The sequence below is a fragment of the Zingiber officinale genome, chromosome 2B, assembly GCF_018446385.1.
Source record: "Zingiber officinale cultivar Zhangliang chromosome 2B, Zo_v1.1, whole genome shotgun sequence".
NCBI classification, from domain to species: Eukaryota; Viridiplantae; Streptophyta; class Magnoliopsida; order Zingiberales; family Zingiberaceae; genus Zingiber; species Zingiber officinale.
This window is the reverse complement of record NC_055989.1, coordinates 46,012,161-46,036,373: the sequence shown is the minus strand read 5'-3', so window position 1 is coordinate 46,036,373 and position 24,213 is coordinate 46,012,161. Positions and strand designations below refer to the sequence as shown.

The window sequence follows — 24,213 nt, the reverse complement described above, 5'->3', positions numbered from 1 at the left end:
GAATAAGCCTTAATACACTGAAAAAGACAGTAACAACATTTCCACTAGTTCATAAATACAAAAAATTTACCGACATAACTTGTCTTCCCAAACGACTAATCAATAACTAGTCCGGACATTTTGTGAAAATAGGGTTGTTACCTAATAAGAACACCACTTTCTTATCAAATATTACTGCAACTAAAATATCCAAGATGAACGGGGACCCAATATGATGAAGAGGTCTTCAAGGAGATAAATTACAACTCAAGACAACTACAAATTTGAATGTGGCATCCTAAATAGGAAGCTACTCAACCCTTGATCTATGCACCGTGAAATAGGAAAAATATACCCGAATTACATTTTTCCCGTTGGATTGTTGCTAAAGGTGATTAATCAATCAAGAAAGAAATATAAAGGTTTTTGAGTCAAGAAAGGGATCAGCAAAGTTGTGACTATAAGACAAGGGAATTGAAAAGGAAGCATTATCAAGACCACCTGGGAAGACGACATTCATGTCAATGATGTCTTTATTTGCTTCTACCGTATTTTCATTTTCTTTTTCTGCCTTCAAAAATAAGCTACAACATGAATATGTACACAGAAGAAAATTTTGGAAAAACTACAACCGAAATGAGTAACATTTATAGTTATGCTGAAGAAGGTTGATCTGGAGAAGAATGAGAACCTCTACGTGGGCACGTGCCCTTGAGAAAAAACTCCTTCCATTCTTTAATCACTTGACGATCGACTATAAGCTGGCCATATGATTTATCTCCCTTCACACAAGAGAACGGACTATGAGAAACATCTCGGATAAACGTAATTATCTTTTACTACAATATTTTTGACATACCATTCACCTTCTGAAACTCCTATTCTAGGGTTTCTTTTGTGCCATTAGGTAGATGCAGAGCCCGCAGAGAACTGAACTCAAGTCGGTCAGCAGGCTAACCATTTACAATTCCTGGATCATATGGGCACATGAATACAACAGGAGCCATTAGTTGGTCAGTTGGAAGAACACCATTCAAACTGGAAGCAAATTGCAGGTACATGCCATGGCATTTTCTAGGTTATTCGGTGAATTTGTAGATGCAAATGGGTGGTCATGATCTCTGTGGATGAGAGGCTCAAGCTTGTATGACTCCCATCTTTTTATCCTCATGACTTTTTGGCTGCAGGAAGGCGGTCAGGCCGACTGCTTGCTCTATCAGATTGGTTGCGGCTGTGATGGCGATCAAAAGCTCTTGGTCTGTCCCCAGGATCATTATGGTCATAGTTCCAGCTCCCACGATTCCTCAAATTAGTTTGTCGATCTCTATAAGAAACCTTCTGTGCAAAGATAAGAAAAGATTTTACTATCAATGGGTTCAAGATGTCATATAATACAAGTACAGATCACAGCTTTATTTATTTATCAAACTTCCCTTGTCCCTTTTAGGAAGAAAGCACATATATTTGTATATTCATAAGTATAGGTTGTATACAATGATAAACAATGTTTAATGCCTTCAGTTAGATCCCACTCCCATATCAAAGAGGATGGAAGCTGGGCCCAACACAATATAACTTTGAGGAGACAAACTTGGGAAGAATATAGTTTAATCAATCATAGCCGATATGATTGTTTCTTTACAAATAAAACCTAACTTTCAGAGAGCATTATACTTGGGAATAGCCGAAAAATCAACCATTGCCAACAAAACACAAGAAAATGCAAGGGAGTGTATGAAAGGTATTAAAAGTCAAGTGTGCATGGCCTTGTGGTGCAAAGAGCAAGCATGATGGCCCAGGTATGATGCATCAAAGCTTGCATGCAAATGAAAATGCATTACAACGGCTAAAGGTAGATATGGAACAGGATGCATATAGAAAGGATAATCACTATATAAAGTAAATCAGATCTAATACATTGCTCTTTAGATTGAAGCTTCAGAAAACTTCCAAATTACAAAGTTGTAGATAGCTAACTGAAAACATCATATCGAGTTAATGGGCAAAAGTCAGTCCAGCATTAAGCCCCATTACTTGTGACTAGGTAAAGGAAACAAAGTGAAGAAACTTTGGAATTCATAAGAAAAAGAAGCTTCTTATGAATTTACAAACTTATTCTTCATTTAGGCAAGTTAGAAGCTTCTTTTAGCATTAGAAGGGCTCACAAGTAACCATTAGAAGTTAGTAGTAAAGAGCAAACACTAATAAAATGTCCATAGGTACAGAATATTCTTGTGCTTTATAATTCTTAGGGATAACAATAATAAAGTCATGCTTTATGATCATTAGATGCACAATCTAAACAAAAAATTAACTGTTATCAAAACAAACAGGATAAAGAACTACAGGGCATAGAACAACTCAATGAAACATCTATTATCATCTCAGGACAAATATAAAGTTTTCTAGCAAGCTTACAGATTTTCTTATAATATCAAAATGTTGTGAAAATCTTACAGGATTGGGAAGGTAAGTTCCAGTACCAGCACGATGTTTTGGTGCTTCATCTACATTATGTTGGAAGGCAACAAAGGTCCCACCGGGACCAGACTGGAGTGGCATAACAGGCATCAAACGAGAACTGTATCCCATAGGTTGTGCATAGTTCAGATTAGCAGTGAGAGATCTGCCAGGACCATCACATGGATAATGACTGGGAAGATAGATTTGTGACCCTACAAAAGGTGGCGATGAGTAGAATAAAGTTCCATTATAAGGGTTTTGGCAGAACCGTCCATATACTAGATTTTGCTGATGGCCATTGAGGTCACTGTTTAGAATGTCAGAAGCAGATTCCTTGGAGAACTCAGAAGCAGAATTCCTTGAGACAGTTGGGCTCACTATAGCCTTAGATTGCTCAAGGTTCTCCAATAAATCAATGTGGTGTTCAGGACTTGCTTGAAACTGATCTGACTCCTCCTCCCTATCCAATTGCCCTGCATATCCATCTGGTTTTCCAGAGTTGGACGTGAAATTACCAAAGGGAAATACTAAGTATGGAACTGGTGGACCGGTAGCAACAAATGTAGGGATAAACTTGCAATAATCTGTAACCCTCTGCTCGGAAGTGCCAACAAGAACTGGTGCAAAAGGGGTCAATGAATCTGATTGATTTTGCTCAGATTCATGACCCAGTAGATGCTGGCTTCTCAAAACTGATGCAACCAAAGATGCTGATTCTGTGACTCTTTCAGGCATATCATTTCCTGCAGTTGAGGATATCCAATCTGGAACATCATTATTTACCTTGACCAAGCCATTGTCAGAGGAACCCTCAAATTGCAATCTACCGTTGTCTTTTCCATGAGGGGATGGTGAAACTGATGAACTTGATCTTCTACCCCATTTCTCCCTGGCAGACTCTGAGGTTGCAGATGGCTTGTCTCTATGATTTTCTAATACAGATTTACCTCTAGAAGAATGTGCCAGCGCCAGAGGGAAAAGCTTAGGATTTGCAGTCCAGGAATTAGATTGAATATCATCACCTTTAGTTGTTTTGGGTTGAAATGAGGCATTAGTATCTTCTCTAATCAAACTTCTATCTTCTCTGCCTACCCTATCATATTCCCGTGACAAACCAGATTTGATGCCTCTACCTGTGGGACTCGTGGTCAAACAATAATTGATGTCTCTTGCTGTGGGACTTAAGGTCAAACTGCCTTTTAATTTCTGTTGATTTTTGTCAAGAGAAACATCGTGACCAGGATTAGACCCTCTGGAGAGTACAGCTTCGTCTTCCTTCAAGTGGTTGTGACCAACTTCATCTGCCTTGAGCTCCACTACTGCAGAACCATCATTAGAAGAATCAATAATGGCATCTGCATTTGAACTAAATGTTGCAACATTGATGTAATGATAAAGGGGGAAGGAAGTAAGACTTTGATTAAATTGCATAGACGACATCCAGGGAGCCCCAATAGGAGGCAAATTTGAAGGCAGAACTCCATCCAAATTTCTCTTAGCATAACCCATTGAAGTTGGAACAGGCGAAAATGTTAGTGGCAAACTATATGCAGCTATAGGCATTTGATATGTAACCTGTCCATTAAAACTATGAATATCAGAAGATCCCATCATGTTCACCAAGTCTTGTTCTTCCTGCTGCATTTCCAAGGTCTCTGATACAGAAGCAAGTTCATCCCCCATGTTAGAAAATCTACAATAACCCTGATGGCTATTTGAAACATTATTTGTGTCAAAAGCCATATCAAAGTTTTTGTGTGATGCAATCTGCCACTTTGATGTATAATCATCAAAAGACTTGGAATTATGACTGCTTGTCATTTCAGATCCCATGTTTTTCCTACTGATACCAGAATCAAACTTTACTTGGCTTTGTACTTTCAGTGTTTCCATTGCTCTACTATGCCTTGCTCGAGATAAATCCAAACATGTTTCTGTCAGGTTAGGACTAGATCTAGTCCTCACAAAATGAAGTTTACCCTGCTCTTTCCATGGATTGACAGAGTAATTATATTTCAAAGTTTTCTGGGTTTTGCTACTTTGAACAAATCCTGTGGAGCCATGGCTTCTTCCCAGTTGATCAATACATCCTGAATTGATCTGTTTTATGCGACTCGTCTGACACTCATCATGAGCAACTACAGATAAAGTGTTAGCCTTATACATTTCCTGATTACAAATCATTTCATTAACTGAATTAAGAGAACTTTGGCTAGTTTCAGGGAAATGCTCCTCAACAACTCGCAATATTCCATTCTCAAATTTCTTTCGGACACTTGTACTGGTGTTTAGGTTTTTTGAATCAATTGGAAGAGTTTTCAGTTGTTGAAAAGGTTGTAAATTCAAGCTATGAACATCAGGACGATTACCAGTACCATGTCTTATCAATGCGTTAGTAAAAAACTCATTTAATTCCATAATTATAGCATCTTTTGGGCAGTCAAGTAACCTCGCTAATCTTTTGGCTCCAAATGCAAAAGCGCTACGTATTCTGGTGAAATTGCCTGACAAAAATGTTCAATATTTATTTCCAGAAAATGTAGAATGTCATGCTTCATGCAGCATGCAAGAGAAGAACTGATGAAAATGGACTAATTGAATTTACGAATTTCTAAACTAAAACTCAACTTCAGTGTATAATATAACATGTTGCAGACATTGCAACTAGGAGACATGACGAAATATACACAGTTTAATCATTTAATAAAAGGTAAACATGCATGAATTAAATTACGTATGCATCTATTCATTCTTTTATCAAGCTGATTTAGCATGTGGAAGCAGGTGACAACAAAAACACATAAAAATTAAAATTCGCAACTAACTGCAAACATTTACAGCATAAAAAGTTCTAATTACACAGAAAAATAATATGTAAAACCAACAAGTACCTGAATGGCTCACTTCCAGCATGAAATTCAACAGATTTTGATACATTAATGATATGCTGCTAGTTATGTCAATCTAGTTTCCATTTATAGCTAGAAGGCAAAATCATGTATACCATCTAAATTCCAGATTGTCCATCTTCAATCACACGAGATCACCTAAACAAATATTTTATTACATATGAGAATAGTACGAATCATGGTTTACAGTAACCATACCTAGTGTTCCGTGGAGGAGTTTTAGTAACAAGTTTTGGTGTCTAACTAGATGGTACAATTTCAATATAATGTCATGTTGTCACTTTGCACAATCTCAAGTGCCAAGATCAACTCAAATGAGTGTTCCATTTAGATCGTTTACATCAAATGCAAGCTTATAGCAATAATAAAATCAATGGAATTAAAATTTTAAAGTAATAAGTCCCAAGAATACAGGAGGCATCTTGACTAATGATTATACTTAAACCAAACTGCAAAATTAGGGTCATGCATCAAATAAAACATAGGTTATTGAAATATCCTACTAAGACTAATCTCATAATTTATAAAATGCATATTAATAATGGTCCTAAGAGATTTAGTATTGGAATTTATCTCTTAGTCCACATCTGTAAGTAGAATAGGCTAACACAACTAATTTAAAACAAATACAGATACTATGTTTTTCAGACTTTAGCATTACTTTCTTTGCTACTGCTAATCTCTAATTGAAAAATTCCCCCACACACACAAAAAAAAAAGGAAAGTTTAAGGCTATATACAGAAAGTAAAGGTCCCTTTTTTGTTGATTACTTTAATAAATTGCAGATCTAGTGCTTATTCGAGGTTGTAAGTGGCAACCAAGTGGTTTTCGAGAAGCAACAAAATAAGATGAATTTTATAAAGAATATATGGACAAATGGGGGTGATTTGGTCCTTTCGTTCCTTCTTATATATTTTTTTTCTCTTTTTCTTCTCATTACTGACATTTAGACTTCCTCCCCACCCTTCTCCTTCTCTGCTTTCTTTTCCCATCTCTCACTCCCTTATATCATCTAAAGCACGACCAAACTACACTGATTGTTATTTGAAATGGAACAAACTGATATCATCAGTGAGGATCAGCTAAGAAATAGAAGCACTCCTACCTTTGCTCACACTGCGTCCAAGATTGTTGTTTGTCCTTAAAGGATCAATAACATTAAAATGCTTCGAAACAAAAGGTTGGCTGTGATTTTCTTGTCCACCAGGCATGACAGAATATTCTGCAGTGGATTTGTCAATAAAGTCTTTGGTAAACAACAATTTGCCATCATCTTTTCGAGGAGGCTCCGCTGCATGACAGTTGATGAGTATGATGATAACTTGAGTATTATTAGTTCAGTAAAAAAAACTTAAATTTACCAGAAATATCTGGAAGGAAACGGATAGGTACCGGTCCCCTAAGACTAATACAGTAGTTGTCCCAATCAAAGTTACTAAAGAATTCCAGAAACCGATACAAGACCTGTATTGTAAAAATTTGGAAGAACATCACGCAAAGCCAAGTACTGTGAGAAATAAAAGATCAATGCCACAAAGTTTAGTTACCTCAAGTGGACCAAGAAATGAATTATTGAAGACATGAAATACATAAAGCACCAGTGTCTCCAATGCATATGTTGATATAAGACCATGATGAGCACCCAATATTCGACTTTCATAATAACACCATGCTTTGATTAATATAATGCTCCGTTTGAATAGATGATTTCGATCTATTACTTTGTCCATCTATGAAATATCCAGAGGTTATAAGAGTGTAAAGATGCATGGGGACAAATGGGAACAACATCAATTTCAAAGACACCACATACTACTAACCTCTTCCAGAAAACAGAGTGTGCATAGACCACCAACTTGATTAAAAGAGATATCAACGACAATATTTTCAACGAGACACTTTATAAGCTTTACCTGCACAGAAGAAAACAGCACCATAAAACTGATAAATGAAAGACAATGCTGGTAACAGAAGTACAAAACCAAACAGATTCATCTTAAATTCTAATTGATGGTCATAAATGCACATCAAATCAGCATTTACGTCACAAAAAATTCAAGAACAATTTAATCAAACTAGTTACTCAAAACAACTAATGCAAATTTTAAAAGTAAATGCAAGGTGAAAATATTAGCAGTTATTAAACTCCAAGTAATTATCTTGGCCATGGTTATATTCCATTACATTATGATTCATATCATTGTTACTAATCCTATTATTGATGCATTCATGCATCCATGTAGACCCAAACATAGGCAGATAAAAGCTGGTGAAGGTCCCTCTAGGATTTCCTATGGGGAAAGAGTCCTAGTGACCAGCCTCACTCATTCAAAATCATTCCTGCTCAATATCTACATATAGAATTCTTTCGTGACAAATGTCCTGATATCTTAGAAATTGTCGCCCATTATAAATTAGAAAAAATTATGTTTTACAACACTTCTATCCATCTAGACCTAGTGGCTAAATTCTATGATAACATGCATTTTGTTAGTGATGGTCCGATGTACCGAACTCGCGTAAGCAAACACGATCTCGACTTTACACCGGACATTTAGAGATCCTTCTTAGGTTGTCGTCCGGCCAACAACAAATTTGTAATATATCCTATGTACAGAGATCCTCTTCCTGACCCTTTTGGTCATTTGACCATAAATGTCATGTTTGAGTACTTTTACCGTCAATCTAGAGCTTTGAACAAGAGAATTTTCTCTACTCAAGGCCAATTAGCTCCCGACAATGCCCTCTATAAAGTCATTGTCGGGTGCATATTGCCGATAATCACTCATGCTCTATCCTTTGTTAGACTGAGTCATCTATTCCTATTGTATGCATTTTGTCATAGGTTAGATGTAGATATAAGTCTGAACATGTTTCATTGCATTTTGCATTACACAAAACTCATCTAGAAAAATATCCACATGCCTTTCTCACACCTCATTACAGCATGGTTGGCATCCATAGGACAAGGCAAATATCAAACCTGACTGAGTACGATGGGATTGGCCTATGCACTTTTCCTTGCCTGGGATGGAGGGCGACGAGACTATGGTGTGGGAACCTAGCCATGATTATCATGCCGACGAGCTTGGTGGTGAGGCTAAGTGTGCACCATGGTTGCCAGTTCCAGCAACAACCCCGGCAGCCACAGATGATGATCATTCCTTAGAGGATCGAGATGATTGCTGGAGGCATCTTTTGAGTCCATCGATACGCGATTTGAGGAGTTGCACATGGATCGTGAACGTGATATAACTGTGGTGCGTACAAAGCTTGGGGATATTAAACGTGGACAAATTGATCTTTAGACAAGCATAGCTTCATTGCATGACCTAGTGCGCTCATGGATGTCGGGTCATCCTCCTCTATCACTTCCTCTTACCGGTGATGCAACTGATGCCGCCGAGCATCCACCTATGGGCTTAGAATTGGTGTCACATGTTATGATTTATGTATTAATATGGGTTCACCTAGTACTTTGTATGTTGACTTCTACTGATTATGCCTTGAGAGGCACATTTTTACAACTATTATACTTTATGTTGATCTTTTGGGGGTGTGCCGCATCTTTTATGTTTGATGTGTTATATGGGGAAGTGCCTCAGCTTCTATGTTATGCTTGCATGAGTGTTTGGGCTTTTCTACTGAATATGAAATTGTATTGAGAGCAGCGTTGAACACGATTCGGGCACGATAAATGACGTCGTAAGCTCAATATAAATGAAACTTAGATGATGATCACTGAACCACACCATATTTGAGATCCTTGAGTTTCTCTCTTTCTGATAATGACTTTTTATTTTTAGGGTAGCTGAAGTCCATCAGCCGATTTTGGTCAAAATCGATTGATGAATCAAACGATATCACATCGACATGGGACCAAGTCCTATGTGTTCGGGCTGATCTGCTGAATGTTAAAATGTCCTCTAACATCATTACGATACATCTTATTGAGAGCAACGATTTTTTGAACACGATTCGGGCACGATAAATGATGTCGTAAGCTCAATATAAATGGAACTTAGATGATGATCACTAAACCACATCATATTTGATATCCTTGAGCTTCTCTCTTTTTGATGATGTTACACTTTTTATGTTTAGGGTAGCTGAAGTCCATCACCCGATTTTGGCCAAAATCGGCTAATGGACCAAACGACATTAAATTGACATGGGGTCAAGTCCTATGTGTTCTAGCTGGTCTCATGAATGTGAAAATGCCCTCTAACATCATTACAATACATCATATTAAAAGCAGTGAATTTTTGAACACGATTCAGGCACGATAAATGACATCATAAGCTCAATATAAATGGAACTTAAATGATGATCACTGAAACACACCATATTTGAGATCTTTAAACTTCTCTCTTTCTAATGATGTTAAACTTTTTATTTTTAGCATAGTTAAAGTCCTTCATCCGGTTTTGACCAAAATTGGTTGATAGACTAAATGACATAGGATCGACTTGCGCCCAAGTCTATGTGTTCGGGTTGGTCTCCTGAATTGGAAAATGCCCTCTAACATCATTATGATACATCATATTAAGGGTAGCAATTTTTTTAACATGATTCAGGCACGATAAATGATGTCGTAAGCTCAATATAAATGAAACTTAGATTATGATCACTGGACCATACCATATTTGAGATCCTTGGGCTTTTCTCTTTTTGATGATGTTAAACTTTTTATTTTTAGTGTAGTTGAAGTCCATCAGCCGATTTTAACCAAAATCGACGGATGGACCAAATGATGTCATATCGATATAGAGCCAAGTCCTATGTGTCTGTGTTAATCTCCTCAATGTGAAAATGCCCTCTAATATCATTACGATACATCATATTGAGAGCAGTGATTTTTTTAACACAATTCGAGCACGATAAATGATGTCGTAAGCTCAATATAAATGAAACTTAGATAATGATCACTGAACTACACCATATTTGAGATCTTTGAGCTTCTCTCTTTCTGATGATGTTAAAATTTTTATTTTTAGGGTAACTGCAGTCCATCAGCCGATTTTGGTCAAAATCGACTGTCAGATCGACATGGAGCCAAGTCCTATGTGTTCTAGCTGGTCTCCTAAATGTTAAAATGCCCACTAACATCATTATGATACATTTTATTGAGAGTAACGATTTTTTTAATACGACTTGGGCACGATAAATGACATTGTAAGCTCAATATAAATGAAACTTAGATGATAATAACTGAACCACATCATATTTGAGATCCTTTAGCTTCTCTCTTTCTTATGAGGTTAAATTTTTTATTTTTAAGGTAGTTGAAGTCCAACCGATTTTAACCACAACCAGCTGGTAGACTATACAACATCGGATCGCCCAAGTCCTATGTGTTCGGGCTAGTCTCCTAAATATGAAAATACCCTCTAACATCATTACAATACATTGTATTAAGAGCAGTGATTTTTTTAACACCATTCGGCCATGATAAATGACGTCATAAACTTAATATAAATGAAACTTAGATTATGATCACTGAACCATACCATATTTGAGATCCTTGAGCTTCTCTCTTTCTGATGATATTAAAAAATTTGTTTTTAGGGTAATTGAAGTCCATCAGCCGATTTTGGTCAAAATCAGCTATGGACCAAATGACATTGGATCAACATGGGGCAAGTCCTATGTGTTCGGGCCGGTCTCCTAAATGTTAAAATGTCCTCTAACATCATTATAATACATCTTATTGAGAACAACGATTTTTTTAATACGATTCGGGCACGATAAATGACATTATAAGCTCAATATAAATGATACGCTAATATCAGTCCCTCAAACACATTATATTTGATATCCTTGATCCCTCATATTTCTTAAGATATGAAATTTGTTAAAGTCCATAAGATGGTTTTGATCAAAACCGGCTAATAGACCAAACGATATCGAATTGACATAAGACCAGTTCTTATAAGCCCGAGCTGGTCTCCTGAATATGAAAATTCCAATACAAAAACAATTCAGAACACAACAACACATCGATTTACAACACAACACACCAATTTATATATCTACATCATAGAACAATTTAAATCAGTCAACTGATATTTTGATCGGTCGAATTGATCATAGAATCGATTCGACTAATATATATAATCGATTCGACTAGGAAGTTAATAGGAAAGGAACACAGACGAATCAATTCAACTGATATTTAAAATCAGTTGACTGGTTGAGTTTCTGAAGTAAACAGAGATGAATCAATTCGATTGATTTGATAAATCAGTCAATTGGTGCATTTTCTGAAGTAAATAGAGACGAATCAATTCGATTGATATGATAAATCAATTGACTGTTTCAATTTATGAAGTTAAAAGAGACGAATCGATTCGACTAATAGCAATATCGATTCGATTGATGACTATATCAATCAACTGAATGACAAATAAATTCGATTGATTGACAAATGATGTTGGAATCTAAATAAATGATACAGCGATAATGATCACTCAAGCACACCATATTCGAGATCCTTTATCTCTCTTATTGCTTAAGTTATGAAATTTACGATTTTTAGAGTTGCTAAGGTCTATCAGCCGGTTTTGACCAAAACCGGCTGATGGACCAAACAACATCAGTTTTACATGGAATCAATTCCTATGCGCTCAGGCTAGTCTTATGTATACATGCCCTCAAACAATATTGTGACTATATCGAGGGCAGCTATTTTTTAAACATGATTCATCATGTCGAAAGCTCAATAAAAATGATATGGCGACAATGATTACTGAAACACACCATATTTGAGATCATTGATCTCTCGTCTTTCTTATGATATGATAATTTCAATTTTTAGAGTTGCTAAGGTCCATCAGCTGATTTTGGTCAAAATCAGCTGATGGATTAAACGACATCGGATTTATGATACACCATATCGAGAGGAGCATTTTTTTTAACACTACTTTACACGACATATAAAGTTTACACAATACTTTAGACAATCCAATAAAAAATTAATTTAGAACACAACACAACACAACAATTTTACAAAATCCAATAACAATTCATTAGGTTGTCTGAATGGGAATATGTCTATCATCCATTTTTCAAACATTGCATCCAAAACCTTTTAATTGCGCATGCCAACACTTGCAATCTATATCTCTACATAAAAGAACATATAAATATAGAAACATAACATAAACAACATTACATTGAGATATTTAAATGTATTTAGCAAAATACACATCTGAATATATTTAGCAAAATACACTTATATGTTCATTCATCATAATGATAGGCTTGTGTGCCAAATACATACAAAAGTTGAGCACTATCACAAAAGAAAACCAATACATGTATCAACTTGTTGGAGGCATTCTACACGATCTTTTATTATGACCCAATTGTTTGCACCTACTACACTTGTTTTTAACCTTTCCCGTGTGCTTAGATGGGATCTTCGCCTTCTTCCTTCTTCTAGGTTGTACAAGGCTACTAGGTGGTAAAACAATACATTCTTGTCCAATATTGTTTACTTCTACATGGATAAATATGATCTATGTAAGTACTTTTCCAAGTTTCAAATAAGAAATAATACTCAATACTTATACGGATCCATGTTCCCCATGTTCCTGTATAAACACACTGTCAAAGCGTGTGAACAAGGGAGACCTGAAATCTGGAACTCATTGCAATCACATTTACAAAACTCCATGTCAACTATATATGATGATGATGAAGTTTGTACCTCCATTTCTATTTTGGTATGTGAATGAATCGTATAGTACCCAATTTTTTTTGTCTCCCAATGTCAATCTCCTTCATAGCTAATAGTGTCAATACTCCTGCAGAATTGACCACTTGCTCCCTACGGCTATAAAACCATTGAGCAGCCTTCCTCATTGTATTGTTTATTAGTACTGTAATTGAGAGTTCTCGAGTTTTCTTGAATAATGCATTCATACTGTTAGAATAATTTGTTGTGAGTACCTTCTACCATAGAAATGTGCATTTGCCCATTTTGTAGGTTCTATATTTTGCAGTCATTTATAAACATCTACATGTGTCTCTGGCAGAGTGTGCATAATTCGATCAAACTGTGGAATTGTATTTTCTCTAGATGCAATCCAAAACAATCCCAATGTAGGTCTATCATGAGTAAGACAGGTGATGATAGCATAATCCATGGTAAGCAATATGTAAATTTTACTAATGCAGATAATATTCCACGATGTCTATCAGATATAATTATCATATTTGATGGATCAATTGCAAGAAATATCTTTAAATGATTTAAAACACACTCCCATGTAGAGCCACACTCAACCTCAGCAATTGCAAAGCCAACTGGAAGAAGATTTCCATTATTATCTACTGCAATGGCCATCAATAATACACCAAGATACTTGTTCCTAAGGTGTATTGCATCAATTCCAATTAATTTTTGAAAATATGCTCGAAAAACTCTTCCACACGCACCAAAAGCTCAAAAGCAATGTTGGAATTTATCAGCATTTCTTTTCAATGCAACGTATATATCTGGGTCTCTATATTTTAGCTCACGAAATAGTCTAAGATATCACTATAATCCTTATCGAAATTACCTACCACCTTATTTATAGCTTCCACACATGCATAGTATGTCTTTCAATATGATATATTTACTCCAAATCGGGATTTCATCTTCTATAATCTTTTGATGCCGCAAAATGACTTTCAATCTGAGAAACTATAAATGAAGATGTGCATGCACGATGATCAGTTGTTGCTATACTAAGACCGCATTGATGATGCTCTATATATTTTGTAACCATGAACTCAATAGATCCCCTTGCAATTATTGTCCATGTGCAATTTTCTTCATCACAAATTGCTTTAACTCTATTCTTCCTGATGCCCTTTATTTTATATGTTAAGTGTCTCTTTATAGCATATTTAGCAAGTGCATCTTTAAAATGTTTCGCATTGCGTATACCTACAATAAGAATTAATATATGTTTATGTTAGTACTACTAAAATTGAGTTGAAATAACATTATAAAAGTTTAAAAAAATACATTAGCTGACCAACACAAAATTCCTCGAGAGAGTCATCTACTTCTTCCATTAGCAATGGAACAAGTCTAGTGTTCATTTCATATGCATCTTCAGCTAATGGAAACTGCTCTTCAAGGTCTCTATATTTGTTAGTGTTGATTGGCTCATCTAATGAATAATGGATATCAGTTGCTAAGAATTCATCCTCAGAAACATCCATTTGAATTTCTGCTTACATTCTATTCTCGTTATATTCTTGTTCAGTCCATGTATCCTCAAAAAAAAATCTTCCAATCTCATAAGTACTAGGTCATCCTCATAACTAGAAGCTTGTTCATTCAAATTGAAACGGTAATTGATAGTCTCTCTAGTTTGACCACAACACTAGAAGAAGTTATATTGCCAGGACTCATATTTATATTTGGAGTAATAGATTTGTTTCAATTCTCTATTTGTGAATCCATAGATTACATCATAACTGTGAGCACTCATCAGAAATTTGATCTTCCCTGCATTAATGCAATCATAAATTAACCATATTGCCAACAAAAAGTCTTTTAAGATTGTGTATATTTAAGAAACACAATAACCAAGTAGAGGAAGTCAATAAATCATTAAATGTGTATTTTACTAAAATTATACTATAAATCTTTAAGATTTATCCTTTTATAAACAATTATATTTTAGATAAAACCGAAATTAGGGTTTTGATAAAGATATCTAAAAATTAAAAATGTTAATCTTCCTACAAATTGATAATATTAATCTATCAAAGGGAAAAAGACAACTAAAATCTAATATAAGAAAACATACATGTCTCGATTAATCAAGTGAAAAGCTTTGGAGTTTTTCTTGAATGCTTAAAATTGTTGGAACAGTGTCGAGAGTTTTGGAGCTACCGAAACAGTAATTTACACCAAATCATAACGTGAAACTTCAATTTTAAGGATTCTTCTCCCTACTGTAAGATTTAAGCGCTGACAAAAAAAGAACATACTTGAATTTCGCTCGACCATTGCAATCAGAGACGCCCAAGAGGAAGCTTGCGTTTCGCCGATTAGAACTTTGGTGGTGGGGAGGGGAGGGTGGTTTGTCTTCGTTGAGTTGCTACATTGTGCTGCAGACCGTCGGAAACACGTCGGTATTGGAAATAGCGTGGTGTTTAGATTTAGGTTTGACGAAGAAGCTGCACCCCGTCGTCGACTATCAGTGTTGGTTCGGACGCTCGTCGCGAAGAGAAATTGAACATGGTTCGGATTTCTCTTTTGGTTTGGATGCACGCGACAGTCATGACAAAAAAGGAGGGTAAAATTGGTATCCCATATGTGATTTGGTAATTTACAAAGGCCTATACGTGAAATGAGTATTTGGCAAAAATAATTACGCGGTTCAGTAAAAACCTGATATTACTATCACCTTATTTCCTTCCTAATTCATTCCCTCATAGGAAACACACACTAAAGCAAGAACCATTAACATAGAGCAAATGAATCATGCTTTCCGAAGCAATAGTTTTGAAGGATGCCTTAAGAAAAGTATATTCAACATAAAAGTAATCATTTGGTATAAAAGAAAAATAGAGACGGAAACTAAAGAAACAAATTTCCAATATAAAGCCCCGTAGTGATCATTCATATTTAAATAAGATACTCCTCATATATAAAAAAAAAATCTTGTTTGTTTTACCTATTTCCATTAATAGTAACCAGTTGTAATCCTCCATGAATCTAGAATGTCAAGATTTTCTCCAAACTAAGCCATAAAATTTACAATTATGTCAAAACACTTCCTTGAGGTGGATCCCAGCAATCAAACCACCACTCAAATAGTAAATTAAGATTGGATATGGATTGGATATATGCCAAGAAAGGTAAATTATCCTTTAACTTGAACCCAAGCTAAATTTCTCTATTCTTAGTTTAAGGATCAAGGTTGATTTTGTAAAGGGCAAGCCAAAAGACAAACATGTTAACAACATTATTCACAACAACTGAATATATGGTAATTTATAACCAATATAACAAAATAATATAATGACCATGTCAAGAGGAAATTGACTGTATTAGAGAACACAAAAAAAGGGGCAAAGGAAAAAAATTGCACACCTCAGCTTGGATATATTTAATTTCTTTTACTTGGAATTCAGCATTTTCATTTTTCTCTTCTTTCTCTAATACAGCACAGACTGCAGCAGCCCACGTATCCTTCATATTCTCATTATCACCGAATGCAGTAAGGTCTATGTCTCCATCAGGTAAATAGGTCTTGAGAGGAACTGACCCAAATGTGAAAACCTGCAAACCAGAATTGAAATAGAATTGGAATTGATCACACTTGACCAAAAGAAAAGTTAATCTACAGGGAAACCTAGCTAGATGAGAACCTCTTCTGTATACACAGTGAATTACATATTTTGTATGGCAATATCAGGAGCACTCATCATTCAAATAAAACCTAATTCTCAGTTCAATTTGGTTTTTGATAAATAAAATTTGGTTTGATTCAGTTTGGATGTTCAAATAAAAGTTTGGACAGGACAGGTTTTTGATAAGGTATAAATGGAAGGGAAAGAAAACTCAGTACTTGCATATTGATATAATAGATTTATTAATGGTTCCATATTATTAGCACGCTTGCATTGTTACCGATAGTTGATTCTTTACACTTGCATTGTCCTTGATACTTGATTTTCACTATGTATGCTTTCACCATTGATGTTTACCATAATGTCAACTTATGCTTCTACACATTGGCGTAGCTAGTTGAATTTTTGTAATATCTATGCTATCACCATTGATAGATAAAGAAAAGTAGTCTATAAATTGAGATGTGTCAACTATGAACAAAATAAAGTGATGCTGATAGTATAATGATGAATTTGAACCTTGAGTTGACTCATTGGTAGACATGCAAGCATTTTACCGTAGCACATTCGTTTGGTCATAGATGAATGTGCATTTTCAAATTGCTAGTACTATGGCAATCACACACATGCTCGAGCATACTGTGTATGATACCGGACAAGATAGCGATTATCCTGCGAGATGACGAAAATGGAGAATTGAGAAGGTAAAAAGAGAAACAACCAAAAACAAAGAGAAACCTACCGTTCTCTAGGTTTTACCAAAAAAAAAATGAAATATATAGGCTCTAAACCCTAAGACACGAAGAAAGAAAAGAAATCTTACAATATAAACCCAAATTTCGAACTTGTAAATGAAAGAAATCCTAACAAAAAAGAAAATTTCAGACTCATAATCCTAAAAATCCTTAAACGGACTCAAAATTCAAAAATATAAAAGATAAAATTTACCAAAAATACCTAAAACACCAAAAAAAACCCAGAAATTAAAAAAAAAACTAAAAATAATAAAAATCATCATCTTCCTGCATTAGTCACCCCGAATTTAAAAAAGCAAACCGGTCTCGAGTTTAAAGTACTGTCCGGTGGTATCAACTCGATAAAATCTACTAGCAGCTGGACTTCATCTTCTTTTGCAAATTGATTGAATCTCCATAATCTCCCGACAACAGGGTGAGTCAACCACACGATCAGAAACAACCACATTTGCAACTTAGTGATGTGGAAATATATTTTGAAATGCCATTGGGAAGTTAAATGTTTTTGAGTTTTGTTTCCCGATGTTAAGGAATTGATTTGAGTATCCCATCATACTTTGGAACTCCCTGTTTTCTTTTACAGCAAATTTCTCAAAAAATCTCCCCTATAAGCAGATCACAATCAAATATTGGAAGATGACATTTAAACCATTCTAGCACTTCTATGACTTCCCCTTTCACCTCCACCTTATTAATGCTAACTCCAGAACCAATATTAACAAGAAGATGTGGAAACAAATCATTCAGCTCATTTTGCACAAATTCTTTCTGGTCATCCATGTGTGTGAAAGCTTCATGTCTTATTGCCTTTGTATCTTAAAATGATGACTGTTGAAAGTCAACTGTGTTATGACTGCCTAAAAAGATGTTGGATAAACTTTGTTGCATTCTATGTGCAGCTTTTGAAGATAATTCTTGGGTTATAAAAGCTCTGCATCTGCTGGTTTTGAGAAAATTTATTTTTGTCAATTTGTTTCGCCTACAGCATGTTGCTGATGAGGGTAGCTGCTTGATAGATCAGCCCAGTGCCAAACTCTTGGCTCCCTAGGGATATATCAGTTCTTTGATCAGGTCGACCAACTTCATCATATACACTAGAGCTCCCTTCTAAGAAGCCAGCTGAAGCAATACCCTCATTCTGAGCTACATTTGGTATTTTTGTAATCTGAGTGTACGACTCCAGGGTATACCACTGCTGGGGGCTGGTATCATAATATCACCCTGGAAACTGAGGTTCAAAGACCATATTAGGAGGGAATTCCATGTTCTCCTGATAAACAATGTCCCAATTGTAAGTTGTAGCAGTATTAGCCGATGTACTTTCTTCAGCTATGGTCTCCGGGGCTGACTGCGAAATTTGCTGAAGATATAGATCTTCTGAACTACCCAAGTTAGAAGTGACAGCAGCAGCTTCTACACTGTCATTAAAATTTCCCTGTGAATCTACTCCTGATGATGTATAATTATCTTGTGTAATTATGCTTTTATTATAGCCATCCAACTGATACCATTGCCCAGTGATTGAATCATACTTCCAACCAGGGTGAAGTCTCCCAGTATTGTGCATCTACACCACTTGTGTTCTGATCAATAACTGAACTGAAAAGCTGCAACTCTTGATTACTCTGGGAATCTGTGTGTGTGTGTGTCCACGTTTTTAACATGATTTTCCACATGGAGAAAATTAAAATCAGCATTTGAATTCAATTTGTCAGAGGATGGATTGACATTCTCAACAAAGAAATCTGAAGAAGTTTCCAACCCATCATTGTCAAACTGCTGTGTGCCAAGACTGAAGACACTCCACTGAACCTCCATTATACATGTTCCCCTAGATCCAACATTATTTGTTGGCGATGTGCTTTGCATTGCCGTCTCAAGAATGCTCGCAGAAGAACTTTCTGATGTGGCTACCTTGTCCGGTGAATAATTCAAAGTTGGACTGTCATGAGAAGCCAAAAACATCTTTTGGATAACTTACAAGCTGCACTGTCTCACCATGAAGCACATCATCAACTTCTTCGATAATTTCTTCTACTTTATCTTCGTCATAGATTGGGTCATTATTCACCTCGGTCTCGTCTCCCCCGCCTTCCTCAATAACAAATTATTATCATGTGGTGACTGCCGGATAGAACGCAAATACTGAAGGTAAGTCGGTTTTGATCACCCTTAGTCATTGGCTTTCAGTATTGTGACTTTTCACCAACTACGGCATGTTGGGAACTTGCATCTTGCCTCAATGTATGAAGTTGATGAGATAGAAATTGAGTGTATCCGAAAGGAAAAAAGTGATCTTTCATCTTCTCTCAATCCTTAATCTTGGCATTGCCTTGTCAGTCCCGTGAGAGTCACAAGTGCTCCCACCATACCAGTGCTAGACCTCTGAGTTTAAAGACAACCAATTTAACTTTCAACCATAATCAAAGATCCGCTCCACTTTACCGATCCAATCAACGAAACCTTAGAAAATTTGAGCAAATCAACCCGAAAATTGAAGTCTCCATGAGGCTCCTCCCGACCACAACATTCCTGGTATGTAGCCCTATGGTGATACAGATTCTCAAAGGTAGACTCAGAGTCACGATCTAAGATCTCGCAATCTTTCAAATTCCCATCGTCGCTGTAAATCTGCGACTTGCCTCTGTAAATCCTCAATCTTCATTATGTCCTGAACACCTATGATCACGGTGCTCAACTTCCTCAATCAGAACCAGAACAAGACCACGTCGGCTTCCATCTATTACCAACTGACGTCGGACAAGATAGCAATATCAGTCAAAAACAAAGAGAATCCCGTCGTTCTATAGGTTTTACCAAAAAAAACTTTATTCAATATAAAGAATAATTCCTCAGATAGCTAAACACATGTTTATAGAGACTCTAAACCTTACGACACAAAGAAAGGAAAGAAATCCTAACTTATAGACCGAATTCTTAACTTGCAAAATAAAGAAAAAAATCCTAACAGTAGGAGTCTCACAATCTTAAAATCCCTAAACAAACTCAAAATCCAAAAACATAAAAAATAGAAATTACCAAAAATACCTAAAACACCAAAAAATCCAGAAATTACAAAAAAAATAATTTACTAAAAATAATAAAAATCAGCTAATGAATCCTCCTGCATCAGTGTAGCACTTCGTGCAATATCAAGGTGTAGGGTGAAAACAACAAATCACACTCAACTACAATAAATCATGAACTAATGGTCTTAGTATGTACCTGAAAATAGTTTCTTGCTCATTATGTTAGTTTCAGTAAATTGCCCCTTTATTATTAAATCTTGCTAGGAATGAGTGGATAAACAGGATTAGTATGCATTTTTTTGATGCCTTTACTATTTTCCTAATCATAGCATAATGAATATCAATTGGATTGTTCTGCCACTAAGTAAACTAGGCCCATGCCAAGGGAAAGACTAGACTTGGGGCGTGATGAATTTAGCCTATATACGCCTATCCTAAACCTTATCCTTGTACAATATCTCCATGACAGTTTCTCATGATAGCCAAACAGTCCACATAACTCAAAATTAATAGAAAACCCATAATTAATGTGTCGACTACACTCAACAAGTGGTCCAGTCATACTTCTGAGCAGCAACTTATTCCAAAAAGATCGGGGAACATCTTGGGAAGCTGGTGCACAAAATTATGCAGCCAAGGGATGCAAATGAAATTATATTTTGTAGTTTGCAAAATCACTAATAATTTAGTAGGAAAATAGCATAAACACTCACTGGGCAGGAGAGGCACTCTGTAATCAGACGCTGGACATAGCTGGCCACAGCGTTTCGACGCTCCTCAGACGAGGGATTGGGCTGAATTCTTGCGATCAGATCTGTAGTGTGCACCTCTGCCTTAAGCCATCTATCTGCATCAAGCGCTTGGGTCACATTGGTCTTTGCTGCAGGCAAAAGACCATTTGGATGTAGGTCATTCAGCTGTGTCCAAACTCCATGATCACCCATGTGAAGTTATGTTCAGGCGATAACAATCACGTCTTGAATGCTTCTTCCTCTTCAAATGCAGAAATTCATCTCCAGAGACTTTCTTAGCAAAGTACACCAAAGTTGATCGCTCACAGTAGCTGCTACAAATAAACTGTGGCTGCAAAATACATGAGGCTCCCCTCTGATTTCCAGTCAAACTAACAATATAAACAACAAAATCTGGTTATTTTTTTTTGTCCACAACACCAAGAACCAGCACCCATAAGCAAAAGAAATTAGTTATTCTCCATCAACTTCGTTAGACAAGGCTCTCCTGCTGAGAAGGTCAAAGATTTTCCCTATTTCAGTAGGTAACAAGAAAAACATAAGTCTAAACCGCGTCAAAAACATGAAGTCAATACTTTTTATTCAAAATTAGCTCCGACTAACAAAATAACAAGTGAAGCAGAAAATCAAATTCACGCAAGCAAAACAACAGAGAAATCCTACGCCCCCAGCACCCCACTGCTCAACCCAATCAACTCCCGATGAATCCACACTAAACCGAAAGTCGGCGGGGCCAAACTCCAACCCTAGAAAAAATGGGGGAAAAGGTAGGTTCTAACCTAAAGGAAATAGGAAGGAAGGCGAGAAGAATCCATGAATCGGGGCGATGGCGGCGCGAAAAGGATCTGGAGACTAGGGTTCGAGAGAAATGCACTCGAAGCCTTGCAGGATCAGGGATGGAGGATCGAGGGACAGGCGCGAACAAGAGGAGCAGGAAGGAACAGACGCGAGCGAGCGAGCGAGCAGCAGGAATGGGTGGAAGGGAGCGACCAGTTCCAGGGCCCGAGCATTTCCATTCAGATGGAGCACCTAAATAATACTAACTTCTAAGTCTAAGCATCTGCGCAATGAGCATCATTAATATTTTTTTTCCCCTGAAAATATATTCTGAGCAATTCAATTGTGCTTTAAACAGCCCTTAACGTTATTCATTACCGCATCAACGATCTTTTTTTTATGAATATCTCCTTAAAAACACCAGAAAGATTATCAAAATATATATATATATATATATATATATATATATATATATATATATATATATATATATATATATATATATATATATATATAACTAAAAAGACAATATAGTAGGGTCATTAAACCTTTAACATGCATTTTTAAATTTATATATTTTGACAAATGGTGCTAAAAAGAAAAAAAAATCTCTTATCATAAATAATTTTTTATGTCCACTAGGAAATCTTACTTTATATTCCCTAAAACTTTTTCTTCACTCCTTAATACATCAATTTATAAAGTTACTCCATTAATTTCTTTCCCTCTCACCTATTTTCCCAGGCACAATCTTCATCCCAATGAAAGAAAAATTCTAATCAAACAAATTCATCAGTCCACCAATCCCCACCAATAATAATGTAAAGTCCTAACCATTGAGATCCACCGATTAACCAAACCCATCGATGAGAAGACTGAAGCAAGTAAGAAAAGAGACAAAGTCAAAGCTAGCCAGTCACCTTGAAAAATAGTAAGTTCCTTTATTTATTGTAATTTTTTGATCGATTAATCATATTTTATTCGATTTCCACAGTTTATTAATTATTTGTTATTGATTATTGTTCGAATTTTTTGGCTTCTCAATTTTTAACGGGTCATTGTATAATTTATGCAAAATTTTGTGCTATTTAATGATGGTTTGTTACATTTTAATGTTCACTAAATTGATAATGGCATGTTTTGGATTAAGAATCTCCATAAACCACTTTGACTTGTTATATTTTTTAATCATTGTCTAGTGATTTCTAGCCGGAAGGAATTTGCATGAGGATAACCATTTTGGGAGGTCAAGCAAAGGGGTACTTTGTATCTTATGTGTCGATTAGTAAATACCGGTTGGATCTATCCATATCTATATATATAGGTGTTAGATAGATCATGTATTAGAGCTACTTATGATGATTGTATTGTTGCATTGATGATGACTGTGTTGGCATTATGATTATTTACATATGTTCATAATTGTACTGTATGCTGATAATTAAGTCTCCCTCTGTGGTTGATAGAATTGTCATCATATTCACTGCCCATTTGGCCACTAAGGGATAGTTGTAGCTTGGAGTTGGGTTTAACTTGTTGGTTGCTACTCGGAATACCGTTCTAGTTCCCCTGTACAAAAATTTGTACAAACATAGAACTATCCTAACTACCCATGTGCTCTACTGAAGTTAAATTTGGATTGCAAACGATGCTTAATATTATTAATCCAAATTATCCTTCAGAAGTTAAACTTGGATTGAAAACGATACTCAACATTTTTACTCCAAGTTAAACCGATGTATTCTTCATAAGTTAAATCATATTATAGAAGTTAATTAAATATCTATTTCAAAAATCTGCTTTCAGGTTAAACATGGCGAGGCACTAGGCCTTCTTGGGTATGGAATCATCCACCACTTCCTAGACAAAGTCTTTCAAAAAAATCAGATATTTAACTTCTTACAGTAACCCTAGGTTTAACTACAAAGACCATAATAGAAACACAAGATCGAAACGCTAAATCAAAATACAAAATCGATAGCACAAAATCGAAACATAAAATCGCTAGCCTCTTGTGTTGGTGTTTTAGAATTCATGCAAAGAAAACTAGCTAATTAATTCGAAGCGAAAATCATTAATTAGTTATATCTTTCTTTATAGCTAAAAGACCTCTTGATCTTCTATTGTATTCCTCTCCTTCTCTTAGACGTCGTGTGAACGACGATCTACCAAGATAACTCCACC

General features: G+C 35.9%; 1 protein-coding gene across 10 annotated transcripts; it reads right to left on the bottom strand.

Annotated features, from left to right (window-relative positions):
* Positions 1-494: 494 nt before the first annotated feature.
* On the bottom strand, positions 495-22,305 carry LOC122045627. Of its 10 annotated transcripts, none has more exons than XM_042605937.1 (11): positions 22,032-22,305; positions 21,214-21,764; positions 16,457-16,645; positions 7,173-7,265; positions 6,900-7,082; positions 6,714-6,816; positions 6,458-6,643; positions 2,463-4,946; positions 1,043-1,317; positions 839-949; positions 495-761 (listed from the first exon to the last, which is right to left on the bottom strand). In XM_042605937.1, exons 2-9 carry the CDS (start codon positions 21,442-21,444, stop codon positions 1,304-1,306), a joined length of 3,483 nt encoding a protein of 1,160 aa, XP_042461871.1. In that variant the 5' UTR covers positions 21,445-21,764; positions 22,032-22,305; the 3' UTR covers positions 495-761; positions 839-949; positions 1,043-1,303. The 10 variants fall into 10 exon arrangements, with proteins under 10 accessions (XP_042461871.1, XP_042461863.1, XP_042461862.1 ...); XM_042605929.1 differs by having other exon boundaries at positions 2,437-4,946; positions 22,032-22,304; XM_042605928.1 differs by having other exon boundaries at positions 839-1,317; positions 2,437-4,946; positions 22,032-22,304.
* Between the last annotated feature and the right edge of the window lie 1,908 nt (positions 22,306-24,213).